The sequence below is a fragment of the Plecotus auritus genome (genome assembly GCF_963455305.1).
Source record: "Plecotus auritus genome assembly, chromosome: 3".
NCBI lineage: Eukaryota > Metazoa > Chordata > Mammalia > Chiroptera > Vespertilionidae > Plecotus > Plecotus auritus.
In genome coordinates, this window is record NC_137772.1 from 213,764,516 (window position 1) to 213,782,035 (window position 17,520).

Here is a 17,520-nt window from a genome sequence, read left to right on the forward strand (position 1 = left end):
TTTTCTCATTTCTAATGTAAGGATAACAAGAGAATTACCCACAGGAAAGCAGAGAGGACTAAGTCAAACGATGCCTGTCGGGGGTCAGGACAGCCCCCTCCTGCACTTAGCAAGTGCTCAAGAAAACTGACTTGTTTCACAGGATGGGGAACCAGGAGGCCTGGGCTTTGGGGCCCACCCACTCCACCAGCCTCTGCAGCTCTCCTGGAGGACTCTGGGTGAGTCACAACCTCTCCAGGCCTTTTCCTTCATATGGAAAATGAAATGGTGGGACTGGATAGTTCCACTCCTGCCCCTAAACTGTAATTCTCCACACAGGCAGCCAAGTCCCAAATGTCCCCATGATGGGCCCCTTTCTAACACACACATGTACACACAGACACACCCACATGCACATAAACACACACCACACACACATACACACACACACTCTCACACACATGTGCACACACACACACACATGCAGCATCTCTAGGAATAACCGGTCACGGCAATATCCGGTCAAGGAAGTCAAAGCCGCTCTCATGAGCTGGAAGGTCACATCCTCTCAATGGCCTATGGCTAGATTTTCTGGACCTTTCAGTTTAGAAACTTTCCATCATCCTGAAAAACATGACTCCCCCAACCTGTGATGAAGATCACTGGTATCCCTAAAAGCAGGAAGAAAAATAAAAGATAAAAGACTTCCACTTGGGGTTTTCATTAAAACATCTTATTTATGCCCAGTCTGGTTTCCTTCAGTGCCTGGATTCGTTCCAATTTCGGGTGCAATCTGGGCAGGCTGGTGTGTGCAGATAGAGAAAGGTCAAGGTTTCCCCCTGAAAATGCTCCAGAAATGCCCCCTCCAGCTTTGAGGAAAGTTAAGACTAAAACCCTGCGGAGGACCCGGGAGTGCCCGCATGCGCCGTTCCTACAAATCCACAGCTGGGCCCCGCGCCCTTCCTGGCTAATCACAGAGCTCTGGCTGCAGCCAGTGGCCTCAGCGTCACAACACTTCCCGTGAGTTCCTGAGGGCCAGGTGCCTATAAGTACCTCCACCTTTCGGAGGTCTCAGTTTGCTCTTTAAAGGAGCCTAAATTCCGAGTCTAATTAGAGGCAGGGCAGAAGGGCATAAAAGCAAAGTTCTCCAAAATCCGCACAAAACAGGCGAGGGCAAATGACCTGCATCAGAAGGGCAGTTCCACACCAAGCGTGGTGCTCTGGCGTAACTGTGGAATTCCACAATGACGTCAATTATTTACTGAGCACGTACTTTGTGCCAGGGTCTGGGAATACAGCCGTGAACTCAACCAACACAGTCTCTGCCACTAAGAAGTTTCCAAATAAGCAAACACATACACAATACCGGGCCTGGTGGTGATAAATACTACAAGGAAAATGCGGTTCAAGGGTTCAGAAATCTGAAAAGAAAAAAAAAAAGATGAGAAGCAAGGGTGCAGGCTGCCTGGGCCAGGACTGACTTCCAAAGCAGAGGCAATGGTAAGTACAAAAGCCCAAGGCAGGAACGTGTCTGAGAGTTCGGAGAGCAGCAAGCAGGCTGGTGTGACTGGAGCGGAGTGAGGGCAGATGGCAGGAGAGGCGGGCGAGGAGGCCGAGGAAGCCGGGAGCCCTGGAGGCCTTCTGTGTCATTCCGAGGGGGTGTTGAGCCCAGGAGTGACGTGGTTAATATTTAACGATTCATTCTTGCTCCCAGATGGAGAGCAGTCTAAGGAGCAGAACAGAGAAGCAGGGAGACCAGCCAGAAGGCCACTGCACCGTGGGGCGGAGGAGAGGGTGGTGGCCGCGGGAGAGGTGGGAAGTGGGTGCAGTCAGGACACACGCTGAATGAGCATCTTCTGAACGAGTGAAAAGAGAGCTCACAGCTGCACAGAGTGACAGCCTCCCGAAGAGCGCATGGGAAGGATGGGAAGGATGGGAAGGATGGGAAGGATGGGAAGGGTGGAAAAGGTGGGAAGGATGGGAAGGGGGAACAGGGCAGAGACATGGAAGCACGACCTCCGTCAGGCGGTCAAGGTCAACATCACAGGTAAGTCATGATGGTGGCCTGCACCATGGGTAAGATGTGACGACAATGGCACTTTACCTCTGTGGTCTTCCTCCCCCAAACCCCTAACCCCATCTAACCATGAGAAAAACATCAGGCAAATCCTAAGAAAAACATCAGACAAATCCCAAGAGAAGGGCATCCTAAAAATTACCCAACTAGTACTCTTCAAAACTGTGGAAGTCATCAAAAACAAGGAAAGCCTAACTGTCCGAGCCAGGAGGAGCCGAAGGAGCCATGAGAACTAACTGTGACGCGGGGTCCTGGGTGGGATCCTGGAGCAGCAGGACATCAGGGAACAACTAAGGCAGTCTGAATCAAGTAGAGACTTCAGTTAATGATAATCATGTATTAATACTGGGTCTTCGCTTGTGACAAATTTACTGTGGAAATGTAACACGTTAACATTAAGGGAAACCGGGTATGGGGTATACAGTCAGGAGCTCTCTGTATTACCTTTGCAACTTTTCTGTAAACCTAAAACTCTTCCAAAATTAAAAGATTTAAAAAAAAAAAAAAAAAAAAAAAGAGGATCCGCAGCATTTGCTGTAGAAATCTGATGTGACAGAATGCCAGGGGTCATGGCCAATGTTAGGCTTTAGACTGAAAAACTGGGTGAACGTCAGTGCCAATTGCTGATTGGGAAACACAGATGAGGGTGCAAATTTAGGAGATGAAATCAAGAACTCTTCTGACACTCCCCTCCTATCCCTCCCTCATGGATATATTAAATGAAGGTACAATTATTACCCGATCTTTTTTATTGAAGGAGGAGGAGGAGGAGGAGGAGGAGGAGGGGGAGGAGGAGGAGGAAAGAGAGAGAGAGAGAGAGAGAGAGAGAAAGGGTAATCAAGGAGCTGAAACTTTTACATTTGCTTTTCGGGAAGATGCTAAATTGCCCACTTCCTGTCTATTACTGTGCACTCAAGCGCAGATGTCTTTCCAACTCTACAAGCACACATAGTCTTTGGCAGGAACAACAGCACCAAAGCCAATGCTTCCAACAGCATCTTAGAAGAATCGTTTTCAAATCCAAAGCAAAAGAAAAATCTGTATAAGCATAACTGACTCTATCAATATGCCTGATATAATTAGTGTTATGATAATTTCTTTTATCCAAGCAACAAACATACATAATAGGAGTGAAATTTCATGATCTTAAATCTAGAATCTTTTCTAATCATAATCATTGCAACTTTTTTTCCCATTATTTCAACTCTCTTTTCCCAAAAATTTCATAAATTTTTTATTTTCCTAAATTCTTCATCTTCCTGAATATTTTATTTTCCTGTGAACAATAAACCCATGGAGTAGAAATGACAGGTGTTATTGATCCCACAAGGGGCAACATGGCCTAAAGGAGGGCATTTGCGCCTTGGAAATGGACAGATCTAAGCCCAAATCCTGGTTCTGCCCCCCACTGGTCTCATGGCCTTGACCTACTGGCTTAACTCCATCAGCCTCCATTTCCTCAACAGTAAAACAGAGACAGTATCTATATGCAGGGCGGTCATGCAGATTAGAAGTGATAAAGCCAGGATCTGAACCCCAGCAGGCAAGTTCTAGAACCTGGGCTTTTGGTACCCAGCAGATAAGCAGCAGACGGTGCTGTGAGCAATGACCTAGGTTTTGTGAGTGACATCAGAGTCACAGCATATGGCCTGGGAGTAGAACGCCAGCACCCAGCCACACCCCTTCAGCTCAATCTCCCAGTGGGGTTCCAGAGAGGTGGTGTAGGGGGACAGACAGGAAAGCAAGGGCAGGACCACATAGTTCTCATTCAGCTTCCATCCTCGCAGTCCAGGGAAAGGACTACGTGTTAGACCAAAGAGAGTTTCTTGAACAAATGGAGAAATGTTATTGAATGGCAAGTGGCTAGATGGGCTGACATCTGGTAAGGTGGCAATAACTAAAGAAAGAAGGCCGGTGGCTTAGTGGCAGAGGTCAAGTTATTTTTGGCAAATACCATTTCTGCATTTTAAAACAGGACAAGATGAGTCGCTTTTTAAATCCACTGATAACCAGAAGCTGAAGGGAATATACTGCATCAAATGGTGAGGATTCAAAGCTGATAGAAACTTTGGCAATATTAATAAAGGTATGGTATCCAGAATCAGGGAGGTGATGGTCTCCCACTATTCCACACTATCAGACCCCACCTGCAGTAAAATCTTCATTTCAGGGCCTCACATCTGAGAAACATAAAACAGAGCACAAAGAAGGGTGATCAAGATGATAAAAAGAACCCACAGAAGAATCTCCCCCAAATCAGAACTGTCTCCCGGAGTAACAGTGATACGAGCGGTATTTCACAGGATGCCATGGGGGTTCTCCAAGGACACGAACCCAGATGACCTCTGAGGATGCTTCTCATCATGGTTCCTGAAATGTGTACTCAAACTAGACCAGAGAAACACATGCTAGGTTTTGAGTGTGTGTTTTTCTCTTTCCTTATTCTAAGATCACAACAATACTATGCATCACAAGACATTCAAATCCTATCTAATAAAGAGGGGATATGCAAATTGACCGCCATGCCATCACAAATATGGCAGCTCCCATAGCCACAAGATGGCAGCGCCCAGTCCCCTCAGCCCCGCGGGGTCCCCGAGTCCTTTCAGCCCAGCCAGGGGGCCGGCAGGCGCACAATGCAGCCAGACCCGCCCTCAGCCCCCCAGCTGCCCAGGGCCGGCCCAAGGCGCAGGCAAGCCTCAGATGGCGGCTGCCCAGCCACCCAGCGCCACCCGAGGCTCAGGTAACCAGGGCCAGCCGAGGCTTGCGCTGCCGGCAGTGATAGCAGCAGAGGTGTGATAGGGGCGTCGCCTTCCCCTGATCATCGGGTCACCTCCCGTCCCTGAGGGTTCCCGGACTGTGAGAGGGGGCAGGCTGGGCTGAGGGACCCCCCGCTCCAGTGCATGAATTTTCATGCACCAGGCCTCTAGTATTCTTTATAAAAGAACACAATTCAATCAGTGATGAGGGTAAAAAATTGTGTAGTATAAGCCCTGACAGTTTTCTTTCTTTTTTGTAATGCAAGTGCCTGACTTAAGGTTTGACTTCCAAGTCACCCATTTCAAAGAGGCATCCTCTTCAAATCTGGAATAAACACACCACCAGCCACAGGCTCAAGAGCCAGGCTGCCTCCCCTTACAGCAGATCCTTTGTTTTAGAGCTCATGGTTGATTTCAATAAATGACCATTTGGGTTACTTGCTTGTGTTCTCTTCCCGTGCTTTACAATCAGCTCTTACATTTTAGATTCACCACTAAAAAGTGAGCCTAGGACACTCTAGGCCCCCCTACCCTCGACCCAAATAAAAGCGGAACCCAGTCCCATCCACACATGCCCTCTCTCTGCCCCCCACCTCGCTGTGGGACCCCAGGTGTGCGGTATAATTTCCAGGCCTTGTAAATAATAAAGCTGTATCTTTTAGAAGTTTCCTAATGGCTGTTGCTGAAGGGTGACTTGCAAGTGTAATAACAATAAGGCTGGTTCAGTCACAACATTGGCTGTGGATAGGCTGGGATCAGAACAAAACGCCATGCCTCTCCTTTGAAGAATTCCTTCTAACCAGAACTCAGCAGGCTGCCACATCCTCAGACTTCAGGAGAAGCTATGTCACTGCTCTGCGAGAAATGAGAACTCAAACATCTGCAGGTGAGTCTCCACTCACAGACACGTAAAGGTTTGAGTATACAAAGTTTCAATTACGCAAGATAAAAGTTCCAAAAATCTATTATGCAGCATGGTACCCACAGCAAACAATATGGTACTATATACTCAAGTACTGCTAAGAGGGCAGACCTTATGTGAAGTGTCCCTACCACACACTCACAAATAACTATCCTATATAATAAAAGCCTAATATGCTAAGTGTCCAGTCGTCTGGTTGGTTGACCAACCAAGCAAAGCATAATATGCTAATGATATGCTAAGGCCGCTCAACCGCTCGCTATGATGTGCACTGACCACCAGGGGGCAGACAGTCGACCAGATGACCAGTCACTATGACATGCACTGACCACCTGGGGGAAGACACTCCAACCAATAGGTTAGCTTGCTGCTGTGGTCCGGCCGACTGGGACTGAGCGAGATGGGCCAGACACACCCTGGAGCCCTCCTGCGGTCTCTCCCCGCCCCTGATTGTGCACTGGTGGGGTCCCTCGGCCTGGCCTGCGCCCTCTCAAAATCCGGGACCCCTCAGGGGATGTCAGATAACCAGTTTCAGTCCGATCTCTCAGGCCACGCCGAGGTACCCCACTGGTGCATGAATTCATGCACTGGGCCTCTAGTAATAATAATAAAGGAGGCAGGAGGAAACTTGGGGAGGTGATGGAGTTTATGGCCTTGATGGGAATGTGGGTTTCACAGGTGTATACTTATCCCCAAACTCATGGAAATGTATACATTAAACATGTATAGTTTTTTACACATCAATCACACCTCAATAAAGTGGTTAATGGAATAGAACAGTGGTCAGCAAACTGCGGCTCATGAGCCACATGCGGCTCTTTGCCCCTTGAGTGTGGCTCTTACACAAAATACCACAGCCTGGGCAAGTCTATTTTTGAAGAAGTGGCATTAGAAGAAGTTTAAGTTTTAAAAATTTGGCTCTCAAAAGAAATTTCTATCGTTGTACTGTTGATATTTGGCTCTGTGGACTAATGAGTTTGCCAACCACTGGAATAGAACAATATCTATTCATTCATTCGGCCGCAATTTTCTAAGTGACACCTGTGTGCCGGCACCAGGTCAGCTCAGCCATGGCTGATCTTCACACATCTAAGGGCTGGGGAGGAAGAACGACATGTCACTGTGCTCTTACCCGGTGTTCATTGATGAGAAGGTCCCGAGCAGCATTGAATATCAGTGTGTGGAGGTGCTTTGAATAAAACACCAAGGTGTAGTCATAATCAAAGCCATAGATCTCGATGTCTGACAGGCTCATCTCATTGTTTGAGAAAATGGCATCCGGATTCAGCAAATTGCTCATGATTGAAGGCACCAATTCTAGAAGTAAAGAACAAAGAAATGCATTACGCCATGTGGTAAATAAGGGTTAGTTTCTAAGTGAAATGAGCAAACAGAGTGATCGGCTTCACCTCAAAGACATGACTCTGAGTGAAAGAAGCCGGTCACAAAGGACCACATGTGTGTGATTCCATTCACAGGAAATGTCTAGCACAGGCAAATCCATAGAGAAACTGGTGGATGCCTAGGACTGTGGGATGGGGAGAAATACAGTGACTGCTAATGGGTGTACAGAGTTCCTTTCTGGAGTGATGAAAATGTTCTAAAATTGAATATGGTGATGTTTGAAGAGATGTTGTGAATACTAGAAACCTGAATGGGAGACAGTAAGTGGGTGAATTGTATGGTATGTAAATAATATCTTAACAAAACTGCTCTTAAAACAGAATATTAGCTTCAATGTCATAAAAGATTTGTTTTGTTTATAAAATAACTAGAGGCCCAGTACACAAAATTCGTGCATGGGGGGAGGTCCCCTCAGCCCGGCCTGCACCCTCTCCAATCCAGGATCTCTTGCAATCCGGAACCACTGGCTCCTAACCACTCACCTGCCTGTTGCCCCTAACTGCTCCTCTGCCAGCCTGATCCCCCTAACTGCTCTCCCCTGCTGGCCTGATCCCCCTAACTGCCCTCTCCTCCTGGTCTGACCCCCCTAACTACCTATCTGCTCTCCCCTGCTGGCCTGATCCCCCTAACTGCCTATATGCACTCCCCTCCTGGCCTGATCCCCCTAACTGCCTATCTGCTCTCCCCCCCGGCCTGATCCGCCTAACTGCCTATCTGCTCTCCCCCCCCCCGGCCTGATCCGCCTAACTGCCTATCTGCTCTCCCCTCCTGGCCTGATCGCCCTAATTGCCTATCTGCTCTCCCCCCCGGCCTGATCCGCCTAACTGGCTATCTGCTCTCCCCTCCTGGCCTGATCGCCCTAACTGCCTATCTGCTCTCCCCCCCCCGGCCTGATCACCCTAACTGCCTATATGCACTCCCCTCCTGGCCTGATCCCCCTAACTGCCTATCTGCTCTCCCTTCCTCTCCGCGCTGTTCAGACTCCCGGCACAGGCACACTGAGAGCTCTCCACCATGGCCCCGCCCCCATCCTGATTGGTCGTTACATGATGGCATCCCAATTTGCATATTCCTCTATTATTAGTATAGATACAGTTCAGGTACAGATTTTAGAAGATAAACAAACAGGTAATTAAATTTAAATATCACACATCATGTCATCACCCAGAAAAAAAAAAAATATTAACATCTTATGTATTTGCTGCCAATATGGTTGTAAGTATATATTTTACATAGTTGACTTCACACTGTGTATAAAGCTCTGCATTCTGCTCTCTAAATTTAATGTTCTGTCATGATTGTACTCTCCTATATTGCAGACTTTCTGAAAATATAACATTAAATCATTACAAAAGATTTGGGTATACTGTGCCAAATCAACCTATTATCCTATGTTACACATTTAGGTTTTTTCTATTTTAAGAAAATAACACTGGAGTAAGTATCTTCATATGTTAACCTTAACCATTCAGATTAGTTCCTTCATATGGCTAATTAGAAATGTGATTAACCCCAGGGTCCCCTGCATCCAACAATACTTTAGAGTTCATTTATTGAGCAGTTCTATCTCGGTAAGGGTATTCATGACTTTTACACTTTCTTGGAGCTTTTCCAAAAAAGTCATTTTACCTTACAATTTCCACGAGTCCACCAGACCCTTTTAAAAAGCAAAAATGCAATATGGGATGTTTAGTGATCTTATTTTCCCAAAATCTTAAAACATCTTGCTATTTTATCACTGCAGAAGTTATTCATCATTACCCATCAATTACCCCCACCTATGATTTTAAAAATGACTACATTAAGAAAGGAGAATGACAGGTGGTTGTCTGAGATGGTACAATCCTATATAATAAAAGGCAAATATGCAAATCGACTAAACAGCAGAATGATCGGTCGCTATGACACGCACTGACCACCAGGGGGCAGACGCTCAACGCAGGAGCTCCCCCGTGGTGGTCAGTGTGCTCCCATGGGGGAGCACCGCTCAGCCAAAAGCCGGGCTCACGACTGGCAAGTGCAGTGGCAGTGGCGGGAGTCTCTCCCGCCTCTGTGGTAGCACTAAGGTCCGACTGGGAGCGGGCCTAAGCCGTCAGTCGGACATCCCCTGAGGGCTCCTGTACTGCGAGAGGGCGCAGGCTGGGCTGAAAGACCCCCCAACCACAAGTGTATGAATTTTGTGCATCAGGTCTCTAGTAGTGAATTAAATTCCATTATAACGTCAGCCTTCAGTTTCCTCTGCAGGGCCCAAAATATTACGTCATCTTCAAGAAGTCTGAAGATACCATCTTTGCAATGGAGAACAGTGCCTTTTTTTTTTTCAAAAATAAAATAAATTCACGCCTTCATAATTTCAGTGCTTTAGAGTCCACAGTGCTTCCCTTTTCCTTTCTGCTCACTTCTTTCTGACTAGGAATGGCCCACCTTACCCACTTGCATTCCAAGGGCCACCTGAAATACTCCAAAGGTACTAATCTAGCAGGGTGACCGCTCCACTGGGGACAGTCCAGCTGCAATTCTGAGCATCCCAGAAGGCTCCTTGCAGCTTTGCGGCTTGGATCCCTTAGAAAACCTAAAAGAAGCTATAGAATCTTCTCCCCAGAAAAATGCACACAGATTTTGCAGAAAATTTTAGGGAGATTGACCCCTGAAGCCTATTCATGGTCTCCAATTAAACTGCCACATTACACTAACTTCAAACCAAGCCTTTACATCCCCACACAGAATTTCCAGGCTAATGAAGGCAAGTGTATGAATGAGTGAGTGAATGAATGAATGAATGAATGAACAAACGAACAAACGAAGGAACGAGTGAATGAATTGCCCATTGATAATTTAGATGTGGCTGACTCTACTGAAAACCCAAACAGTCAAGATTAACTAATTCCATTTCTTCATTAATTTTGATAAAGAAACGAATGAGACAATAACCTTAGTGTGGTATTTGTTTTTTTGCGGTGTTTTTCTTTTGCAAATAAAACCAATGTGAGGATAGGAAACAGTAACATTTTAGAAACCTGAGTTGCCAGTTGACATGATCAGTCCTGAGGAAGGGAGAAGCCAGCAGTCCCAGGCTCTTGGGCATCTAACACCCAAGACCTCTGGCCTTACATAATCAGATGATGCTATTTTCTGAATATGGGCACGTGACACTGTCCGCATGAAGTAAGTAAAACGGGGATCACTTAGAGCGTGCCTAAAAGCTCTACCTTGGCAAGTCAACTTTCCAAGGGAAGTTCTAACAGCCTGTTTAAATAACAAGTTTATATTTAGAAATGGCCTTGGCAATGAAGCCCCTCTCCCTTTCTACTACCTGAGAAGAATATGTAAAGCTCTCAAGGAAACACAACCATGATGGAAAATCACTAATAGCCAGCGCATCTCCGAAAGCTGCTCTGGAATCCGCCCCCGCCCCGTCCCCGCCCCCGCTGGACTGGAAGTGTATTACTCACATGAGCATCATCCCCAGAAAACTTGGACGTTTAATTTATCAGCACTCAAAATAAACAGAGGGACATCAGGAGGCTGAAAGGGATCACAACACGCCCTGCACCCCCTTAAAGAAGTGCTAAGAATAAAACCAACACTTACAAGGCGAGAGAAAAGCAGGCCAGTCACTCACAAAGAGAATGAGTAGACTAAACTGTAGACTCTAAAATATAAATCAAGGCTCTTGACTAGTAAGTTATGCACTTTCCCAAAGAGGAAACAAGAGTGGATAAGAATTTAGAAAGTGAATTCTTTTGGCACCTAATGGATGATGACAGCAAGACTATATAACTGCACAAAGAAATGGACAGACAGCTCTGTTGCTCTGGCCAGAGCCGGGCTCCCACGCGGCCACACTGAGCTGGAAGCTGAGAGCCTTTCAGGGGACAGTGTAGCAGGTGGGACACCCACTGGCACACTCCCCTCAGCTTCCAGTCTTTCATCTACTCCTCCCACGGAATGCTGGGAAATGTGGTGACCAACCTATAGCAAAACACATAAGCTGTCTGGGGGGGTTTGTTTACTCGTTTTTATTGTAGTAAAATTACATATAATAAAATAACCAATTTTAAGTATACGGTTCAGACCTTAATTAAGTTCATTCATATTGCTGTGCAACCATCAGCACACCGGTCTCCGAGAACTCTTTTCATCCTGCCAAATTGAAACGCCACACCCATTTAATTACAACTCCCCATCCCCCCACAACTTCAGCCCCTGGTAACCACCACTCTACTTTCTGTGAATTTGTTCCAGGTACATCATAAAAAGGGAATCATCATATATTTTTTTTCTGGCCTATTTTATTTAGCATAATGTCCTCAAGGTTAACCCATGTCATAGCACGTGTCAGAATTCTTTCCTTTTGCAGGCTGAATAATGTTCCATTGTATGTATATACCATATTTTGTTTGTCTATTCATCCATCGGTGATGGACACTTGGGTTATTTCCACCTCTTGGCTACTGTGAATGATGCTGCTATGCACATATGTGTACACATATCTCTTTGAGCCCCTGCTTTCACTTCTTCAGAGTATATACCCCAAAGTGGAATTGCTGGATCATATAGTAATTTTTTAAAATACATTTTTACAGCAATGATGAGAGAGAACCATCCATCAGCTGCCTCCTGCACACACCCTACTGAGGATCAAGCCCAAAACACAGGCATGTGCCCCAACCGGGAATCAAACTGTGACCTCCTGGCTCACAGGTCAACACTCAACCACTGAGCCACGCAGGCCAGGCTGAAGTTCAGTTTTTTTGGTAAGGCAAACCACAGTCCCAGAGACACATTTCAAGAATATTCATAAGTATTCAAAAAAGATTATGAACTAGTGTATATTTACTAAAGATGCTTTAAATTCTCTTTTAAAAGTCCGCATGTAGATTGAAAATAAGGTTTCAACGTTTCTTTTAAAAGTATATAGACTGAAAATATATGAGGGGGAAAAAAGTATAGGAACTTTGTTTCCTTTGGTGAAGCAGTATCTACATTTCAACGGCTGTCTCTGTGACATATAAACTCAAGGTTCAATATCCAAATTTGAAACATTTCAACTTCTCATCTGTAACTGCCAAGAAAAAGACAGCCGACATGAGGTGATTTTCTCTTACAAAACATCACACATTACAACTTCCTTCTGTCAGGAAAGACTTGGGCGAAGACCAGTTTTGCTACTGCCACTTGCCTGAAAAGTGTGAGTTTGTTCTGATGCAATTGATATATTAGGGAACAGTTTGACCATAACACAAATTTCACGTTTATATTTAGAATGTTACGTTTCCTGCCAACCAATGTTACTTGGTATGGTTGTGTCCATTTAATATCCTTTCTGCTAATAATTAGTTACAGAAAGGGAAATCAAGACGAGTAGAAAGTGTGACTTGAGATACAGACAACTCATAAGAGTGTGCTACTATAAGACCTTAGAGATTTATTTGGGGTTTGGGGGTGTTTTTTTTTTCCTTTTTGTTGTACTTATTGGAGTGGCATTGGTTAACAAAATGATATGGGTTTCAGGTGTACAATTCCACAACACATCATCTGTATTATGTGTTCAGCACTCCCCCAAGTCAAGTCTCCTTCCATCACCATTTATCCCCCAGACCTTAGAGATTTAAATACAACTATTCTTAGCCAGAAACTGTTTTCTCCAGTATCTCCAATAGCCATTCAATTGCAAATCACTTTTACTTCTGCAATCGTCCCATAATAGATGTCCCATGTCCAAGGTGTCCTTTTCCCTATGAAGGTGAACCTCTATGTGTGGTCATCTGCCCAACACACCCCAACTATTAGACAAGAGATGACCCTTTGCCACCTCTAAAAACACAAATTCTGGGCTCTTCTGGGACCCTACCCCGCCCCTCCATCCCTAGTCCTTGGTCCAGAACAGAACACGTGACTCATGCTGGACCACTCCTAGGGTCCTACCTCCTGGGTACTGCCGTAATCCAGGCTAAACCAGAGTCCATCTATTATTTCTGTGTCTCTCTTTTATAACTTTATGGAGGTACCAATGATGCTAACAAATCACACACGGAGTATAAACTTAGATGAGGTTTGACATACGTATACACCAGTGAAGCCATCATCCCAACAAAGATAATGAGCATATCTAATGTCCCCAAACATTTCCTTGCACCCCTTGGAATTCTACCCCTCCCTCGCTCCTGTACCCCTGCCCATCCCCAGGCAACTGCAATTCATTTTATCAGATTTGCATTTTCTAGGATTTTATATAAATGAAACCATACAGCATGTAGTATTTTGATAAACTAAAACTCTCAGGAATTTTTGCAATAAGCCTTACTGCACTCCTACTGTGTGTCAGACACTGTATGGGGCACGGTGCAGAGATTATAAATAAAAATAACGGCAAAGCACAAAATGTAATGAGCAACATCACATCACAGACAGTGAGAGAGACCAGGAAATGGCACTCTGACAGGTGGAAATAAGCGGAACTAACACAGAGCTGGGCGTGCCCCCAGAGAAGGTGGCAATTCAAAAGCCATATTTACTGCATTTATTAATCTAAAAAGAAGCCTGCCTTTTTTTCACTAGGTTAAACATTTTGCATCATCTCCAGGGGAAATCAATCCATGACAAAAAGAATTACTTATCTGAATAATGAATAATGCATATGACAGTTATACTACTCCCACCAAAGGTTGAAATTATAACTCTTACTACTCTGTAAGTAATACCTGTAATTGACTGCTCTGTAGAAGCTCATTATGCTTCCCAAAGTTCCAAAAATAAAACTACATGCAACTACATTTGAAATGAAATTCTATATAGTAATGGTTTCATGATAACTTAATCTTAAGAATAGCCATCTAATTAAAAAAAACACTTGCCCTAACTTGTTTGACTAAATGGATAGAGCATCAGCCTGCGGACCAGAAGGGCGAGGGTTCGATTCCAGTCAAAGGCACATGCACGGGTTGTGGGCTGGATCCCCAGTGGGGGGCATGCAGGAGGCAGCAGATCAATGTTCTCATCATTGATGTTTCTATCTCTCTCTCCCTCTCCCTTCCTCTCTGAAGTCAATAAAAATACTTTAAAATAAAATAAATAATAAAATAAATAAAGCTTAACTGCTCAAAAGGAAAGCTTCGAAAAAGAAAAGTTAGCCCTATCAACAGATCAAACACTAGGCAAACTATCAAGAATCTGTCATCGAGGTGTAGAGGACATAGAAGAGGAACAAACAAATATCAGTGCCTTCCACATGCCACGCACTGGACCCTTCTCATTTGTTATCTCAGTTAATGTCCCAGAAATTCCAGGAGGGAATACACACACAGGGCAGGCCAGGGAGTAGGCTGAAAGACGCACACAGCATGCAGCGTAACAGGAAGTAACAGGCCACATGCAAATACATCCATCCCTTTAAATGATGATTGCACATGATTTCGCAGAATTCATCATTTTAGAACAAGTTTTCTCAGTCTCGGTACAACTGTCATTTGGGGCTGTGTAATCTTTGCTGTGGGTGGCTATAGGATAACGGCATCCTTGGCCTGCACCCACTAGAGGCCAGCAGCCTCCCTGTTCTCCCAGAAAAGGTCTCCATACATTGCCAAATGTCCTGGGGGGCAAAATGCCGGAACCATGCTCTCTGGTTGGGAACCATAGGTCTATAGGAAATTTTTGCTAAAGGTTATAAAGCAATGTTTCTTTTCCTAAAAATACAAAGAACCTTTTCTTGAGCTGAATTGTATACAGGGTGCATAAATATTACACTTCTAAAGATCTCAAGCTTAAAAAAAAAGAAATTCCAAATAAGAGGCCTTCTACAATGTGACCAGCACTCACCTGCAGGCACTGCTCTAAACACCTTTCATGGATGGACTCACTCATTCCTGGACATAACCCTATGACGTTGGTGCAACTGCCAGCATCCCATTTTACAGATGAGGAAATGGAGACTTCGTGGCATCCCCAGGGTCCCACAACCTACAAGCAAGTGGCACACCTCACCCACAAAATAAGGATGGCAAAATTATTGCCCAGTTTCTTATAAAACTAAACATAGAATTACCATTCAACCAAGCAATGACATGGCATTTAGAGAAATGAACACATATGTTCTTTCACACAAAAACTGGGACCCAAATTTTACAGCAGCTTTACTGTAACAGTAAAAAACTGGGAGCAACCCAGATGTTCTTCTGTGAGTGGACTGTGGTTAAGCAAGGTTAAGCTGAGGGACATCCATACCATGGTGTGCTTCTCAGCAATTCCACACAACTTGGATGAATCTCCGTGGAATTATGCTTAGTGGGGAAAAAGCCAATTCCAAAAGGTTACATACTGTATAATTCCATCTACTGAACATTTTTGAAATGACAAAATCTTAGAAATGGAGAATGCCCCAGGAATTAGAGAGAGCATAAGGAAGGAGTGGGTATATAATATGAGGGATGCTGGTAGTACACTGTTCTTTATCTTGACTGTGGTGCAAGAAATAAGAACCTACAAGTGCTAAGAATGTATAGAACTAAATACACACACATAAGCACAAGTAAAACTAGGGGACTCTGAACAAGAGCTGAGAAATTATCAATAGCGATATATTGGTTGTGATACTGCACTATTTATTATTTTGCAAAATGTTACTATTGGGAGAAACTAGGCAAAGGATATGCCAAATATCACTGTATTAATGCTTACAACTGTGTATTGTAAATATACAATTCCTTCAATTAAGACTTTCCATTTGAAAGTCTTCCGTGCCCAAAAGCGGGGCTACATGATCTACCTTTCTTTCCCTGAAAGGCTGCAGTTTCCAATATCTCCAAAGCCAGTCCTTTTTCCACCACAGCCCACAACCACTTCAAAAACCAATGCAAAATTAACTCTGAGCAAAGGAAAACTAAGAAAATGTGCCCTGGTGCACAGCATTCTGCATTGCTGGCCACTTTGAGTTCCCTCGGAAAAGTATCCCAATTGATTTCTTTCATTAAATTGACTTCTAGCCAAAAAGTGGAAAATAATGATTCTACAAAATGTTCTCTCCCACCAAGTAATCTCTCCTTATCTCTATGTGCCCTTTCTACTCCCCTCCTCAAAAAAATGTTTAAATTTTCCATTCTAAATCTCTCTAGAAAGAAGCAGCACCAATATCACTGGCCCTTGGCACCAGTTCCCAAATGGTCAGCTACTACCGCCAGGCAGAGCAACGCAGGAACTAAGACAGTGGAGTGGGTTAGGGGCTGAGGCAGATCCGAGTCAAGGTGTGACGGTGGCCAGGTTCCTTACATTTGAGTCTCACCTTTCCCATCTATAGAATGGAGATGCGGCACCTCCCTCGGGTAGGTACAAGGAAAAATTCAGGGAGACAGTCTGTGTAGCTGGCACTAATATTTCCTCCTCCTCTTTCTCTCTCTCCCCATTTCCCTTAGTAACCACGGAACCATGCTAATTTTAAGTTCACGAGGCCACAGCGCAGTCGCTCCCTGGGAGCCCCTCCTCGCCGAGGTTAGTAGACAGCCCAGAACACGGCCAACCTGCATGCCCTCCTCTTTCCAACACAGCAAATCCCGCCTGTCCCCTAAAACAAAGGAGGAAACTAGATTAGCCTCCGGACACCGTCACCTGCCCAGCAGTCGCGCTCCAAAGTCATCTGCAGTCTGTCGGATTCCGGCTGTTGCTATTCTTAGTGTCTGTTCCTAACAATACCTAACGGTGCGTGGGGGTGACCGTCTCCCGGGCGATGTCGGTGAAACCCCCGGGAGAGTCCAAAGCGCTTCCGATGCAGATTTCTGATGAAAAATCCCAAGAATTTATAAAAGCGCTTTCCAAATGGGAGAAAGGCAAGAGTTGTAAAGTTTCTGGAGGCGCATTTCTCCGCGTTTCCCTGAATAGTAATGAGGAGGTGATGTTGCCCGCAGTTGGGGGCGACCGGGGCGGCTGAGGGCCACGATTGGGGATCCCGTAGATCAGCAGCGGGTCCTGGACGGGTCCAAGGCTCCACGCTTCCCGGCTGACCGTGTGGGAGGAGACCTGGCGCCCCAGCCCCGCGGGGAGGGTCCCCACAGCTACGGGGGCCCCGGGCGTGGGAGGGCGGTCGCACTCACCCTCCGTGCTCCTCTTCGCCTCCCGGTAGCGCTCCCACAGGTAGCGCTTCTGGTCGGGAGCGGTTCCAGGTGCTGTGCACAAGGGCCGTGCGTGGCCCGCGCGTAGCCGCCCCCGGGCCGCAGTCCCGCAAACGCTCCGCAGGGCTGCTGCTGCCGTCCTCGTCCGGGCCCCACGGGCCAGCCCTGCCGCCGCCGCTGCCGCGGTGGCCATGCTTGCAGCCGCTGGGCTACGACGGGCACAGCGGGACTGGAGCTCCGCCCGCGCTCAGCCCCGCGGGCGGGCAGCACCCTGCGTCT

The 17,520-nt window shown here is 45.8% G+C and overlaps 1 protein-coding gene and 1 long non-coding RNA gene across 2 annotated transcripts in view; one reads left to right on the top strand and one right to left on the bottom strand.

Annotated features, from left to right (window-relative positions):
- Nucleotides 1–17,520, bottom strand: part of NT5DC3 (5'-nucleotidase domain containing 3) — a 45,398-nt gene extending 27,878 nt beyond the window's left edge. The window contains exons 1-2 of the mRNA XM_080659539.1: nt 17,224–17,520; nt 6,870–7,054 (exon numbers count right to left, since the gene is read on the bottom strand). Of these exons, the coding sequence (XP_080515665.1) occupies nt 6,870–7,054; nt 17,224–17,434 (396 nt within the window). The 5' untranslated portion in view covers nt 17,435–17,520. The remainder of the gene's footprint in view (nt 1–6,869; nt 7,055–17,223) is intronic.
- LOC308243767 lies at nt 1,304–5,701 on the top strand. Its single transcript, XR_013960097.1, has 3 exons — nt 1,304–1,479; nt 4,032–4,142; nt 4,227–5,701. It is a non-coding gene; the product is annotated as an uncharacterized lncRNA (long non-coding RNA).